Consider the following 16114-nt stretch of genomic DNA (forward strand, 5'->3'; position numbering starts at 1 on the left):
CGGAAGGGAAAGTTGTTGTGGGGAAGGGAGGTGAGAAGACAGCGAGCTGAGTGAAACTAAAAATCAAAGTTGTCCTCCTCCCCTCAGGCCGCCTCAACTTTGCCTCGAGCCCCTGCAGAGACTCCCTGGCTCAAAAAAGCCCGACGCTGCCCTAAGTCCGGGCCGGAGTCTGGGGACAGCCCTGCGGCCGACCCACAGGTTTCCCGACCCCCTCCAGACCCAGGTCTCTAGGAAAACCCGGAGCGGAGCATCCCCGGGAGGGGAGACGCCCTCGGCGCGCGCCCCGCAGCGCGCATGCGCAAGGCGCGCGGCGGCTGCGAGTCGGAAGCTTCGCGCGGTGGCGGCGGCTGCGGCGGCGACTGGGGGGTGGGAGGGGACGCACCGGCTGGCTGGCGGGCGGGGGCGCCCGGCCAGGGTTCCTCGGAGCGTCTCGTACTGCGGAACCCGGCGCGGGGAGTGAGCGAGCCTGAGAGCCAACAACGAGCGAGCGCGGAGCGGGCAGCGGGCGGAGCGGAGCGGAGCCGCCGGGGAGAGCGGGCTCGGAGCCCCCGGGTCTGCGCGGCTCGGGACCTGGCGGTGGTGGGGGCGGCGATGTTCCACTGCATCCCCCTGTGGCGGTGCAACCGTCATGTGGAGACCATCGACAAGCGCCACTGCTCCCTGGTCTACGTCCCGGAGGAGATCTACCGCTACGCCCGGAGCCTGGAGGAGCTGCTGCTGGACGCCAACCAGCTCCGCGAGCTGCCTGAGGTGAGTGTCCGGCCTCACCTGCGCGGAGCGCGGCCGGCCCTGGCCCGCTCCTCTCCCTCCTCCTCCCGTCCGGCGCCCTCTCCCGCCTGCAGACCCCGGCCTGCCCTCGGGGCGTGCAGGAACCCTCTCCTGCATTCACCTGCTCCTTTTCCCCCCTGGCGTCTCTACGCCCATCCTTCCCGCAATGAAAGTTCTTTTCCGTTTTTATACGGAGCTGCTCGATGTTTTCCGAGTCGTCACTTAGAGCCTGTGCGATCGGAGAAACGTTTTGGTGGGCTATCAAGTAGCTTGGATACCCGTCTAGGTCTTAACACCCGGCACTGGTGTCCGGGCAGGTGAGAAGCCTGGTGGTTGGGGCAGTTTCCAGCTAGCCGGAGGCTACCGAGCGCCACATCTCGTCCTCGGGGGCGGGCCTCTTCGCCCCGATGTGCCCGACCCCTTGCCGGGGCGCGCCTCCCCTTTGGCCAAGTAAATCCTAGAGGACCTTGAGACCTGGGCAGCGCGCAGGTGAGCCGCACTATCTCGGCATCTGGGGAGGAATGTGCTCCCGGGCCTTATCGCGGGTGGGCTGTGCTCAGGAGAGCGGTAGCTGGGCCGGCCTGCCGTGGTCCGGAGGACGCGACGTAAGGGGGCAGGGGCAGAGCCGGGCCTGGGGAACTGCGGGCAGGTAGGTGCCCCCGATGCCCGCCGCTCGGGGCCTGCCTGCGTGGACCTGTTGCGTGCTAGGAGCGGCGATGAACGTCAGCCGAGAGGCTCTGCCCGCAGCTTCTCCTGGAGCAGCCACGTTCAGCCTGCTGGCTTGTGTCCTGGCAGCGATGCGTTACCTCGTCGGAGTTGTTTTACCGCTCTACCGCGGCCCAACCTGTTGAGGGGACCTATGCTGGTTGTGGTGTTCAAGAGGGCCAGGGGACTGCGGACTTCTGAGTTTGACTGGGGACCGAGGCTTTACTAACCCTTAAGGAGGAAGGTAGTGTGTGCAGGAAGTCAGCGTGTAGAAAGTAACTGAAAGGTGTGCAGGAAGTAGGGAGGCTTCTGGGAGTCGGGGAGGGGATCTGAAAGGCCCGAACTAAACATGTTGCTTGTCTTTTAGTTAACACAATCCAAGCCGTTTTCACAGACAGGAGTTGTTCGTTCTGGCAGGTTAGAGTGACCTGACATGTTCTTCAGCGCTGACAGTGTGTGAAAAGTCAGCACTGTGTGTTTTTCCTCATCGTTTCAAGTATTGTTGCTGTTCTTGGATTAACTTTCCTTGGTTCATGTGGAATTGATTGGATGGTTTGCTCTGTGTAATCACAGAGATTATCCTCACTAGGATCTTTGCAAACCACCTCTCCCGCCCCTCTACCGGGCTTTATTTATTTTAGAAGCAGAAAAGCCATCCAGTTCCCTCAGGCATTTATTATTTTGCAGACATTTTCAGACACATGGTTTTCACTGGCCTTTTGCTTCTATAAGTTTTACTTAAGTCCTAAGCTCACTCAACTGCTTTACGTTGTGTAATTTTAGGCATTGAAATATAGAACGTGTAATTTAATACTTTTTAAGGGTTTCAGCATGAAGTTATTAAAGATCGAGTATGTTATTCAGCTAGAGATGTTTCCATGCTGGTTGTGGTATTTGTTTGTTTTCTTTTGTGGAACTGGAGGATTTCCTTTGACTGGATTAGCCTTTCTTTCCTTTCTGCAATTGCTGGGTTTTCTTGTAGTGTTGGGGAATTCAATTTGGCATGGGAAATTTGGGGTTTTGGAAGTGCCAGGTATTTCTACCGATTGTAAATAGAAACTTCTCAAAGACTCAGAATACAGTCTGATGGCACTCTGTAAAAACAGTAAATAAGCAAGCTTTTCAAAGGCTAGAGATGGTCTTGTTTGGGGAGTAATTACTACTTTCACAGCTCTTAAATTAGTATTAACATTTTTAGGTTGTGTAAAGTCTACCTGCTTTTCCCCCGTCTGAGTGCCTGGGTGTGTACATGCCAGACACCTTGCAATCACAGTTGCTCCTTCCATTCACATTGTTTTCAAGAGCTATCTGTTGTTTTGGCTCTGAGGTCAGTTGTTGTAATGCACTACCACTGCTCATCACTCTCCTGCCACTTTCCCAAACACATTTCCTTACCTGCCCCATCACCTGTGAGTCTCTCTTGCTGACAGACGGCCGTACCAGCTGTGTGTTCTCCTCTCTATAATTTGTGTGGAAGCACAGTCAAGGCGGAAGCCTGCACCCCCTACCTTGCCCGACAGCAAAGTCAGATCCTCTCCCCAAGGCCAGGAAAATGACAGCTACGTTCTTTCCTCTGAAAGTCTGCAACCTCTGATTTCCTCCAGTATCCTCATTTCATAAATTAAGACTCAGAGTTGAAATAACTTTCTCACTGCTAGCCAGTCAGTTAGGTGCAGGTGCTGGTCACCTTGTGCATTCAATTGCCAGCCAACTGGTATTGATCCCAATAAACACCTAGAAGAAATCTGGCCTATTCCTTTTCTTACACTCATCAAACCTTCAGTTCTTTAGCTCCTTCAATTTTACTTAGGTGATTAAGACTTGGCATCATCAAATGTTTATTTGTCCTCCTCTATTTGCTAGTTACTGGGAATAGAGAGATTAGGTGTGATTCCCATGAGCTGTTCACAGCTGTGTGGGGAGGCAGATGACTCTAATACAGATGTAGTGCTTGTGGGGTGGAGAGGGCAGCACAGTTAATCAGACTGCTCACAGGGAGTGATGGTTACTTATCCAATCTAATCTTTGTGCTTTATCATGCTCACTGGTGGCTCAGGCTTGTGACAGCTTCTCTACTGCTGTCCTGCAGAAAGAGCTTCTCGACTCTCGACTCTCATTTTTAGCTTGGCCACAGGGTGATAGCATCACCATCCCATTGCCCTGCTTCCTGCAGTTGGATCCTTTTGAGACCTGCACTGGTAGAGACAGTCTCACTCCAACCTGCTTGAAGTTCCGGCTTGTTTGTATTCTCTCTTGTGAGCACATAGACTGGCATCAGTACGTCTTGTTTAATAAACAGTTATTTATGTCTTGAGTGATTGTTGCTGCAGCTTATAAAAAAAAAAAGTCTTCTTCCTCTGCTTTTTTCTCTTCCTATGAGCATGCCACTGCTCCAGCATCCATCCTTTTCCAGCATAGTCACAATATTCCAGTTGGAAGGGATTCAGAAATAGATATCATCTGTATGATGAAGTTGTTTTGTTTTGCCTGCCCTACAGGCTCCTTGGCTTTCCATCTACTTCTTCATTGCTTCCAATGCCATTGGCTGTCTCCTTGGTATATACTAATTCGCAGCTACTTTGAATAAGTCTGTTTTCATTGTGAGCTCTGTAGCTCCAAGAAAGTGCTTAGTGTCTTAGGCAGCAGACAGTTTTAATGTGCCCAAGGCTTCATAGCTTAAAACAGTTTCATCTTGTCACCTCTTAGAGTTCTCCAGATAACGTTATCTCGAATACTTTTCTTCTCCCATCATTCCTCATTCTCATATCCTGCTTAATTTTCTCTCCTATCCTCTAGATCATGTGCTGCCACCTAATTTTGGACTAAATACAGGAGTGAGGTGGTCTTTGAGAAGCCCATGGAAAATGCATATTAGGAAAAAACTTCATAGATTTCAAAATTTCTTGCACCAAAGGGAATGGATTTTTTTATTTCCATTTTGCCACAACCTGGAAGTCCCCTCATACTTGCTTATTTGCTCTGTTCCCCCTACTGCAATGTCAACTCCATGAAGGTGGGGGGTTCATGGCTGAATTCAGGATAGTACTGGTATAGTACAGGCACTCAAATGCTGTTGCGTGAATGAGTCGTCACGCGTATTGTCAAGGGGAGGCTGCCCTTGTTTCTTAGTCATTGTAATTCTCCCTGCTGTGGTCTGAGTTTTGTATACAAGTCTGTTGAAACTAGAGAGGACACAGAGTCTTCTTTTAGAATTCAGTGCCTCATCTACCAGTCTTTGTTCTCTGGCCCTTCTGTGCTGGGCAACTTTGACCGCCTTATCTCTGAAATCTTTTTTTTTTTTTAATGCATTGTAAGCATATTGTCTACATATTGTCTACAATCGCCGACTGTGATCTGTTAAGAGGATGTCCATCCCCACTTGGAATAAGTCCCTTTTGTCTCAAATTCACCACGTTTCAATTTAGGTCTTGTCTTCCTAACTGGCTTCTCTTCCCATCATTTCTGTGAAGGGTTATTCTTCCTGTCTCACAGGTCCAGGGACTTAGCTTTGATCCTTCCTTCTGTCTGTGGATCCTGTCACCATATCTTGACTTCTTTCAAAATGCTGCCTTTCGTCTGTCAGTCTCCCTCACCAACTTGCTTGGTTTGCCTGGACTCATATTGACCATGGCTGGATGCCTTCTGCCAGAGCTCTTCAGGACCCCCACCCCAACTTAAAAAAAAAAACAACAACTAACTTTAAGGTATACAAATTTCATGCATTTCATAAATATACATTAGGAACATAGTGATTCTTCCCATAGGACTTGTCTTGACGGGGCAGAGAGCAGAGGTTCTGGTTTCAGACAGTTCAAAATGCTGTCCCATTACCGCACACTTTCTTTGACCTGTGGTTTCCTTAGGTTTTAGAGTTTAGTTACCTTATAGGATTATTCTAGAGATTCAACCAATTTTGTGCATAAAGCACTCGAAACGTCAGCACAGAGTTAGATCTGAGATATCTTCAGTTCTATATATACACTGTAACAACAGCCCTTACTACATACCAAAAGGGTTTCTTAAACTTGGATTTGAAGACATTTTCCTGAGAGATTAAGTTTTCTTTTTAAACCAAAATTAAATTTTAATGCTTATTTCATTAATAATTTAAAAATTACAATGTGTAACATATCATTAAGATTTTATTGCCTATGTTTGAACACTCTTAATTGTCTAGTCTAGCTGATGAGGGAAGAACAGAAATGAACATATTATAAAGATAATGTGCTAGGGTGAGATGATGGCTGGAAGTTTTGTGAACAAAGGTTTTCTGAAAGTTGTTAGAGAAAAGTGATGGGTAGCTGAAGGGTCACAGAGCCCATGTGGCAGAGGCATGCAGAAGGCAAAGGCAAGGGGCCCGTGCCGTGTTTTGCTTAATACATTCTGACCAACCAGGCGGTGGTATGCAGAATTGCGTCTTCATTATTTGTCATGGTAAATTAACTTTGAGTTCTCTTTAATTTTTATTACACTTTAAAAATGTTTACAGTTTTATAAAGTATAGGGAAGGGCATACATAGTTTATATTTGGACATACTTTTATAACATTATAATAAAAGATCAATTATTTTTAAAAACATTTTATTTAGTTTTTAACAGTTTCAATGTGACTTGTAGATACAATCCTAAGAACATAATGACATGCCCTTCTCTCCCCTTTCCTTCCCTCTGCCTTTCTTCCTTCTCTTTCTTTTTTTTTTTTTTTAGTTTTTGAGATGACATATTTTAAGTTTACATTACAGTAAAAAAAGGCTTAAACTTCACCGAATAAGAATTTTAACAAGTAAAAAGCAAAAAGACCCTAGTTTAGTAGCAATATAGAGAGCAGCTGTAAACAGTAATTGAATGGAAAAATGACCACTTCATCCATATACAGTAAATTTTAAAGTAATCACAGATCTTAAAAACTATAGTAGTATAACTTTAAAAAATTTTTTTTTTTTTACTTGAAAGGCAGAGTTACAGAGAGAGAGAAAGAGAAAAAGAGGTAGGTGTCTTCCATCTGCTCATTCAATCCCCAAGTGGCCCCAGTGGCTGGAGCTGGGCTGATCTGAAGCCAAGAGCCTGGAGCTTCTTTCAGGTCTCCCATGTGGGTGCAGGGGTCCAAGCACTTGGTCTGTCTTTTACTGCTTTCCCAGGCCATAGCAGGGAGCTGGATTGGAAGAGGAATAGCCGGGTCTCAAATTGACGCCCATGTGGGATGCCGGCCCTGCAGGCAGTGGCTTACTTGCTACACCACAGTGCTGGCCCCTATAACATTTTTTTAAAGGTTTATTTATTTGAGAGGCAGAGTTACAGAGAGAGAGAGGAGAGAGAGAGAGAGAGAGAGGGAGATACAGGGAGAGAGGTGTTCTTTCTGCTGGTTGATTCCCCAGATAGCCACAATGGCTGGAGCTGGGCCGATCTGAATCCAGGAGCCAGGAGCTTCTTCTAGGTCTCCCACATAGGTGCAGGGGTCCAAGTATTTGGGCCATCTTCCAATACTTTCCCAGGACATTAGCAGGGAACTATATTGGAACTAGAGCAGCTGGATTCCAACTGGTGCCCTTATGGGATACTGGCACTGCAGGCAGAGGCTTAACTTACTATGCCACAGCGCTGGCCCTAGCAGTATAACATGCTTAACCATTGGTTTGACAAAGTTATAAAACTAAGTTTATAAAACTGTATTTGTAGCAATACTGATACACACAGACTTTTTTTCTTTTTGTTTTTTAAATTTTAGCACCCACATACAAGGGAGAACAGGCAGTGTTTGTCTTTCTGGATCCGGATTATTTCACTAATATGGTGTCCTCTGGTTGTGTTCATTTTGCTGCAAATGGTAGAATTTTGTTCGTTTTTATAGCTAAATATTCCATTGTTTGTATATACTACATTTTCTTTATCCATTCATCTGATGATGGACACCCTGGTTGATAACAAATGTTGGCTATTGTGAACAGTGCTGCTGTAAACATGGTGGTGCAGGTATCCCTTTGATACATTATGTTCAAGTAAAAGATCAATTATTAAAAAAAAAAGTCTAGGGGAAGTTAGTTAAAACAAAATTGCTTAGGGGAAAGGGAGTCCAGTGGATAATTTTCCCTTTAAGGTGCTTATGTATTCATTTCTCCAGGTAGGAACACAGTTCTCCTTTCTTAGCTATCCTGTTGCTGTTTAAGTTTAGCTCTTCATTGTTTTCTGTGTTGGTCCAAGCTCCTTTCTTCTTCCCCTACCTCATCCCCAGCACTTAAAGGTGAGAAAACTGAGACTTAGAACAAATGTAATTTGCTCTGGGTTAGTGGAGATTAGAGGACTTTGATCAAGAAACGTTTAGTGAATATCTGTGGCATATTAATCAAAATAGCCACGACTTATTAAGATGTAACTGCACTCCAAACATTGCTTTAAGGGCTTTGCCTATATCAGTTCTCTAACACTAACAACCCACTTTAGCTATTTTAAATCCAGTTTTGCCAGTGTAGAAATGGAGAGTGAAGTAAACTTGTGCGAGAGGGCTGTTGAAGAGGCTTAGTGTAGGTTATTCTGGAGAGAGCATTTGACTGCTGCCTCCTGTGGGCGTTTCCTGCTGTGCTGCCTTGCCTGCCTGGGAGCCTGGCTGTGACACTGAGGAGGCTGCCTCTGCAGAATTCAGTGTTGAGGCACAGCACACCCTCTGAGGAGCAGAGGGGAAGGTTTTAGCGTTGGTGATATGTAAACCAGACGGGAAGGAGGAAAAAGCACGTCATTGTCATTGTTACCCAAAGCCATGGTATCCAGGCATAGAGGTTGGGGAGTGCCTGAGTGGTTAGGAAACTGGAGAAGGGCCTACAGCCAGATCCTGGGGACAGGGCCCATTTTTCCTGAGGCAGTGAACTCCATCTCTTAGCTGGGGGTGGCTCCTGGAAGACGTCTAAGCAAGAGAGGCAGTACAGCCAGGTCTTTGGGAAGGTAAGTCTGGGGCATAGGAGAGGGTAGAGTGGTGGAGACCAGGCAAGAGCCGCTAGTAGAGGTCTAGTCTAGAGAAAGCCATAGAGTGCCTGTGGGATGAAAAGGTAGTTGGCTTCACCAAAGGTTTTAATACTAGGGTCTCTTTGCCCTTCCATATGATTCTCTTTCTGATGTGCCATATGCTGCCCTCTATGTGGTGCTTCGTAAATACTTTTGGGATACCAGGTACAGGGCATTTGCCTCCTTTCTGTGAACACATTTTCCTTGACTATGGCCTGTGCCTGTGTGCAGTTTGTAAATTTCTCGTTAAAACATGGCAAGCTTTGTGTAGAGGGATTGGCTTGGGGGAAAGATGGACAGACAGCTAGGTGTGTTATGGGTGTATTTGTTCAGCAAAATGTGACCAGCAATTTATAAAAAAAAAAAAACTATAAAAAATGTAGTCAGAGTGATAGTAGTATCTCTGTAGGCACTATTTTCCAGAGTAATATGAATAAACTTATGTGTGTACCATATGATAAATGTTAGTTTCATCATCCTCTGATGCTTCAAAAAGACTAATACTTGGGGGAATATTTATTATTCTAGAGTAACTCGGAAGTGAACTGATTGCTGACAGTGCTTTTTTAAAAAGTAGCTCACATATTTAAGAAGTAAAACAACTTACTTAATGAAACTCTTCTAGAATTGTCGATTACTGAGTCATGCTTTCAGTGTGGTAAAACTGCAAAATGAACCTGCATCTGTGTGCAGTCTACACTCCCTTCTTCCCAGTACCTTCCAGAGAGAGGCAAACACCTTGAACCCACCTCAGCCTTCTAACTGGTTATCCTCTCTGCCAGAATTTGTAGACCTTCTCAACTGCTTGTGATCAGCAGGTACTTGGGATTTCCTTAAAATGAACACTTTATCACAGGCATGAAATTTTGGGGGTGAGGCAATGCTGATATTTACACCAGAATATAAGAAACAACAGTGTAGACCTTTGTTTGCAGGGATGATGAATCCCAAACTTGGTCCTGCTGTGCTGTGGAGCAGAGACATTGCATTCTGTTGTTCTGGACTGCGGTGCATCCTGCAGGTTCCTGCTCACAGAAGGCGGGGGAAGTCCAGCTGTTCTAGACTCCCACAGCTCATGGCTAGAAATGCTTGTCCTCTGCTTCCTAATATCGTTATTAAGGAGGATGGGATCATGGAGGGCTACATCATGGTAAATGCATAGATGAAGCATCTGGCTGTCCATGAACTCTCTTGGGTGCTATTTAATGGACAGGAATGGTAAATTTCAGTAGCATGTGATATTTAGAAGGTCTAATGGCATTTGCATGTACAGCATCAAGTATTTTAGACTCCTAGAAATAAGATGAAATATTTAAATTTCTTCCTACAACATTACTTTGGAGAGTTTCCTTATTGAGACTTTCACTTGTAGATCCCAGGGAATTTGTCTCAGTTGGAAGAAATCTGGTATTTTTGTTTCCAAGAACCCCAAGGAATGGATTTATTTCGTGTATGTGGAAGGAGGTGTCACACCTAATTACAGCGTGCTCTTGGCTGATTCCCTTGTGGCCAGATAGGGAGGACCCTGTCTGCCCTGGCCACTGAGGCCACCTTCCTTTCTACAGCCCACACCCGCTTCTTGGGAACAGATGATCAGGAAGGGCTGTCAGCTGGTTTGTGGGCACCAGGAGATGGAGTCAGATGAGCAGTTGTGAGGGCCAGAAAGTGGCTTCCAAACCCTTCAGCATGTGACTTGGGCTCTGACTGCTTTTCTTGACTTAGAGATGCTGAATAAATACCTCCAGGCTCCTGCTCTTAGTGCCACCGGCCTGACCTTGGGCTGCAGTGTCACCTTTTGTTTTTATCTGATTACAGGAGTAGTATGTATTAGATGCTTAAAATAATTCAAAGAAAGAAACCAAGAAGTTTCCCTGAATTCTCTGAAAGTGTTGCTCTGAGGATTCTGGCAGAGAGGATGATGTCCCAGAAGGCTGAGGTGCTCCCTACCCCATGGGAGTCCCTGCAGACAGGAGAGTGTGAGCTGTGGGTGCAGATTCATTTTGCTGTTTTACCACACTGAAACATTAATTTTACTTAAAAAATTAAAATTTTGTTTTTGCTGACATTACACAGAGTTATGGGTGACGTTTTTGATACATGTATACAATATAGAATGAGAAAATAAGGTTGATTAACATACCCATCACCTCACATACTCATCATTTGTTTCTTTTATTGTTTTTAAGATTTTATTTATTTATTTGAGAGGCAGAGTTACAGACAGAGGGAGAGACAGAGATAAAGGTCATCCTTCCACTGATTCACTCCCCGAATGGGTGCAACAGCCATAGCTGGGGCCCATATGGGATGCCGGCACTGTAGGCAGAGGCCTAGCCTATTGTGCCACAGCACTGGCTCCCTCATCATTTCTTTGTGGTGAGAACAGTTAAGATATTCTTTTCTTTCTTTCTCTTCTTCTTCTTCTTTTTTTTTTTTTTAAATATTTATTTATTTGTTGGAAAAGCAGAGCATCAGAGAAAGAGGGAGTGAGAGAAAGAGATCTTCAATCTGCTGGTTCATTCTCCAAAGAGCAGCAGCAGCTGGAGCTGGACCAGACTAAAGCCAGGAGCTAGGAATTCCATCACGGTCTTTGTGTCAGAGACCCAGCACTTGGACCATCTTCTTCTGCTTTCCCAGGAAAGTTAGCAGGTAGCTGGATCAGAAATGTAACAGCCAGGACTCAACCCTATGCTCTGTATGGAATGTTGGCTTCATGAATGGGGACTTAACTCACTGCCTCACAACATCAGCCCCACAAACATTCTTCTAAAATAATGTATAATAGGGATTTATACATCTCATATGTTTATTATTATTAAAATTAAAAGGATTCTATGTGAATTGCTTTGCTGCTTGCTGTTACTGAACAGTGTATCTTGGACATTTTTCCATTCAGTGTTTAGAGATGTATTATTGGTTGGCGTCGTGGCTTAACAGGCTAATCCTCTGCCTTGCGGTGCCGGCACACTGGGTTCTAGTCCCGGTTGGGGCGCCGGATTCTATCCCGGTTGCCCCTCTTCCAGGCCAGCTCTCTGCTGTGGCCCGAGAAGGCAATGGAGGATGGCCCAAGTCCTTGGGCCCTGCACTCGCATGGGAGGCCAGGAGAAGCACCTGGCTCCTGGCTTCGGATCAGCGCAATGAGCCGGCCACAGCAGCCATTGGAGGGTGAACCAGTAGCAAAAAGGAAGACCTTTCTCTCTGTCTCTCTCACTATCCACTCTGCCTGTTTTAAAAAAAAAAAGATGTATTATTATGCAGGGCGAAGTGTTCTTGTACATACTACTTTGAACAGTTGGGTTCCTTATTGATTTACTTATTTCAGGGGCTGGGAGGAAAGAACAAGCAAGTGCACACACTGCTAACTTTGGTTTACTCCTCCAAATAATGCACAATATGTCAAAGCCAGAGCCAGGAACTGGGAACTCAGTTCAGGTCTCTCATGTGAATGGCAAGAACTCAAATTACTCAAGTCATCACTGCTGCTTCCCAGGATCTACATTAGGAGAAGGCTGGAGTAAGGAGCCAGAGCCAGTTATGGAAGCCAGGTACTGCAATGTGGAATGCAGGTGCCTTAACCACTAGGCTAAATGCCCCCTACTGCCAAATGTTTCTTTAAGATGAATTTCAAGATGCCTGATTGCTAGATTTTTTAAAGAGTATTATGAGATTTAATAATTTTAATGGATACTGGTAAGTTGTCAACATTGCTTTTTTTTTTTTTTTTTTAATTCGAGTGGAATGGAGGCCTTAAGATGGTAGAAATCTAGCCACTTGACAGTTGAGAAAACTTAAGAGATAAAGTGATGTGTCAAAGGAGAATGATGATATGGGCCGCACATGGCCAACTTCTGATTCAAGTCCTGTGATCCTTGAGAGGGCTGGGAGAATAGCCTTTGTACTGGCTCTTGTTATCTGTGGCCTGCAGTTCTTTTCCACTGGCCTAGAAAAGTCTTTTGGCAGGCTTTGGTCAGTTGCTCAGGAATTTATGCCAGGTCTCGGGAAGGCTGATCTGTAATTTCTGCCTTCAGGTAGCCTGCAGTCTTTATTCAGAGTTGAGCATTCTGGAATCTTTAATCAGTTGCCACTCGGGTGCACAAACCCAGCTTGCAGTAAGTCCGGGCGACTCCATGCAGTTGAGGTATAGGGAAGCAGGACTCTGGCTTTCACAGCAGCCGGGCCCTGATGGGCTGGGGAGGGTGAGGGCGTTGCACACAGTCAGCTTTGGCAAGGTGACACAATGCTGTGTTATGGCACATAGACTCTCTGGGATTACTTAGTCCTGTTTCTGCAGCAGGAGGGCAGGTGATGTGGCCCCAAAGCCTGAGCATTAGCTTCTCCCCCTCTTCCATCTCTTCTACTGAAGAATGCTTGAAGAGGCATAGTGGTTAGTTTTGACATCTTGGTTAATTAATTGGCCCTCAATGTGCCTTAGTTTGCTCAGCAACACAAAGAAGGTGGTAATAACCCCCACCTCATGAGATAGTGAGGAGATTAAATGTGTTACTGTGTATACAATGTGGAGAACTGTGCCTGGCAGAAAGCACCCTGTACAATCTGAGCATGTTGTTATTAGTATTGAGTGTTCATGACAGAGACACAAGTTCCTTCATCTTTGCCTCCTTCAAATCCTTTCCCACCGAGTGGCCAGAGTGCTCCAAGACACACAGATGATGAGAGATTGTGGCAGTGGCTTCCGGACACCTACAGGGTACAATTTGGCAACATTCTTGCCCTGTGTCAATCCCTCCCACTTTATCTCCTGTCTTTCCAGTTTGAATTTTGTGTTTCAGCAAGTGTTAACTGCCCTTAGTTTCTTAGCTGTAGACTATTCATTGCTTCCAAGTCTTCATTTTTACTATTCTACCAGCAGTATTGTGCTCTCCCCAATTTCTTTGCCTTTACTGCTCTTCATCTTCCTGGACAGCACTGAGACATTCTTGAGGAAGCCTTTTTGTCAGTGTTCTGGGGTCTCTGGGAACACCTCTGAGGTTACTCTTGCCTCTTTGCAATTGTCTGTGTCCCTCATCAGAAAGCTAGTTCCTTAAACCCACGCATCGTTTTCTTCTTTGCCTTCTGGCTGCCTGATGGGTGGATGCCGCCCAGTAGATTTTGAATACATATTTGAAAGGCATTCTTGGGGACCTTTTCAAAGCCCTTGGGAGAGTAGATTTAGAAATGGGTTTGGACCAGATCTGTAGGCAAGAGCTTGACGACTACACCAAGAGGAACTGGGCTGTCTGCAGTCCTGTGTGTCTGGATGGCACAGTGAGGGAGTAAAAACATCAGTGGCTTGGGAGTCAGCCCTGGGTTCTCCTACTTGCCCAACTCCCTTATCTGAGTGATGAAGGGAGGGTGTGAGTGAAGTGACCTTCTCACATGCTAATTTTATGACTGGATGCCCCAGTGCAGACTTGGGGGCGGGGGTGGGAGGTGGGGGACCCCCCCCCCCACAGTCATGCACATGCTCTGTGAGGTTGTGTGGTGAGGTTTGGTAGAACCGCAAGTCCAGGTTTAATCATTATAATCAAGGATTTGATAATATGGAGAAGCTGTTCCAAATACTTAACTCTCCTGTGGTCAGTTGTTAATTCCCAGAACCAATTAAAGGGAGGAAGATCAGCAGATTTTTTTTTTTTTTTTTTTAGTTAAAGCACACGTAACACCCCCAACAACCTTTGAACACTGAATTCTTTTCATCTGTGTGTTCCTGGCTTTTTAGAAGGAAGGTGAAATGGGCAATTTGGCTGGGATTTTTTCTGATGTTATCAAGTAAGTAATTCATTGTGGTTGTTTCCTTTGGGTTGATTTGTGTACTTGAATTTTAGAAAAGTTAGTCTGGGGACTGACCATTAAGAATATCTGTGGGTCAATGTCAGACTGTGGTGGCTTTGCAAGGGGTATGTGAGAATGGAAGGCGACAGCAGGAGAGATGGCTTCTCTGGCATGGCATTAGTGTCAGGCTTCAGAGTCAGCTCATTTCAGGAATGGGGGCTGAGGACAGGTCTTGGCTGGATCCTGATGGACCCTCCCTCCTCCTGCCCACATACGCTCCATGTGTTCATTGATTGCTGGCTGAGCTTCAGGCACTGTTCCACCTAGCCAGGCAGATAGCATCTCAGCCCTCTGAAGCATCCAGAATCAGGAAGGGCAATAGCCTGGATGCAGATAAGCCATACAAATTTCAGCGAGAGATAAAAACTAGAAAGAAAACCAAACAGGGGAATGTAGTGGCCAGTGCTATGAATGGAGGTTTCCATTTAAACCCAAGAGGGCCTCTCCAAGGAGGTGCCATTTGCACCAGAGTGAGTGAGGCGGCCATGTGAATAAGAAGTGAGTGCTGGAAAAGACTTGGGGATGAGACTGCTGAGTTTATGGGCAGAAAGGAGGCGCCTGTGGCTGCCGCACTTGGTGTGACAGGGAGGGCAGTAGGAAACCATTGGGAAGATGTTTGTCGGGTCTGAAGACCCTGACTAGGATTTTGGATGGATTTTCGTATCAGTTGAAGTATGGCTCATCGGAAGCCTGTAACAGAACTGATTTATGTTAGAGATCACTGTGCTTGCTGGTTGGAGATTAGACTGAAGGGGGCGGGACAAAAGAAGTGGGGAGACTGGGAGAAGAGGCTTTTATTAAAAGATTCCAGATAGTGACTTGGACCAGGGTGGTAGCAGTAAGCAGTGAGGTATTTCTTGGGAGTAAAGTGGACGATACCTGCAGAATGTAGATTGTATCAGCCTAGGGGGTTGGCAGAACCACTTACTGATTTACGGAGAACTGGAAGAGGGATTATAGCAGTGTAGGAATTAAGTACTTGAGTTGGTCACGGTGGAAGTTTTTATGAGATCTGGAATTGAGGAGAGGAAGCCTGGGTAATGAGAATTACAATAAAGACATCCAACATTTTTGGCAGTGTGCCTCAGTCTGTTCTAAGCACTTCCCATGATTAGCTCATTTAATCCTCACAACAGCCATGGCCTCCTTCTACATAACTGGCTTTGTTTTACTGATGAGGACACCATCATACAGAAATGTTAAGTAACTCACCATAGACATATGGCTAGGATTTGAACTGATACAGTCTGGCTCAAGGGCTGGTGACCACTAGGTTTTTCTGCTTTGAGGTCAAATGTGGTTTCTCTACCACCCACAGCCACCTGAGGAGCCAGGAGTTGCATCTGTTCTGTGAAGGAGAAAATAAGATACTCATGACCCCCAGGTTATTTTTGCATCATTAGGAAAAAGCACTGAGCTGAAATATCATTTTAAGAATCAGGTCACCAAATACTAATGAACTCATCCAAGCATAGTCTTGGTGAGATTAGTAGCACTCATCTTTTGGTGCTGTACTTGTTACCATCAGGAAGTGGCTTACAATTGAATCCTTAAACATTCTTAAAGTAAAACCACATCTATTTGGGAAAATGGTAGAAGTTTTGAAGAACATCAAGATCACTGGTTTTACTATTATAATCCAGCTCATAATTACTTAGTTATTATACTGTTTGCTCCTGTTCTTGAAGCGTGATATCAAGTGATTAGCCAATAAGGCATGTTTTAGTCTTGGTCATACACATCAATATTATAAAGAGGTTCTAATGTACTTTCTAGAACTGTAAATACTCCAGTATTGATACAAATGAATGCTAAT

The 16114-nt window shown here is 45.5% G+C and overlaps 1 protein-coding gene across 1 annotated transcript in view; it reads left to right on the forward strand.

Annotated features, from left to right (window-relative positions):
* The first annotated feature begins 419 nt into the window (after window positions 1-419).
* LRRC1 (leucine rich repeat containing 1) overlaps window positions 420-16114 on the forward strand; it is a 146039-nt gene continuing 130344 nt past the window's right edge. Inside the window, exon 1 of the mRNA XM_062187541.1 lies at window positions 420-750. Coding sequence (XP_062043525.1) covers window positions 592-750 — 159 coding nt within the window. The 5' untranslated portion in view covers window positions 420-591. The remainder of the gene's footprint in view (window positions 751-16114) is intronic.

The sequence above is a fragment of the Lepus europaeus genome, chromosome 3 (assembly GCF_033115175.1).
Source record: "Lepus europaeus isolate LE1 chromosome 3, mLepTim1.pri, whole genome shotgun sequence".
Lineage (NCBI taxonomy): Eukaryota > Metazoa > Chordata > Mammalia > Lagomorpha > Leporidae > Lepus > Lepus europaeus.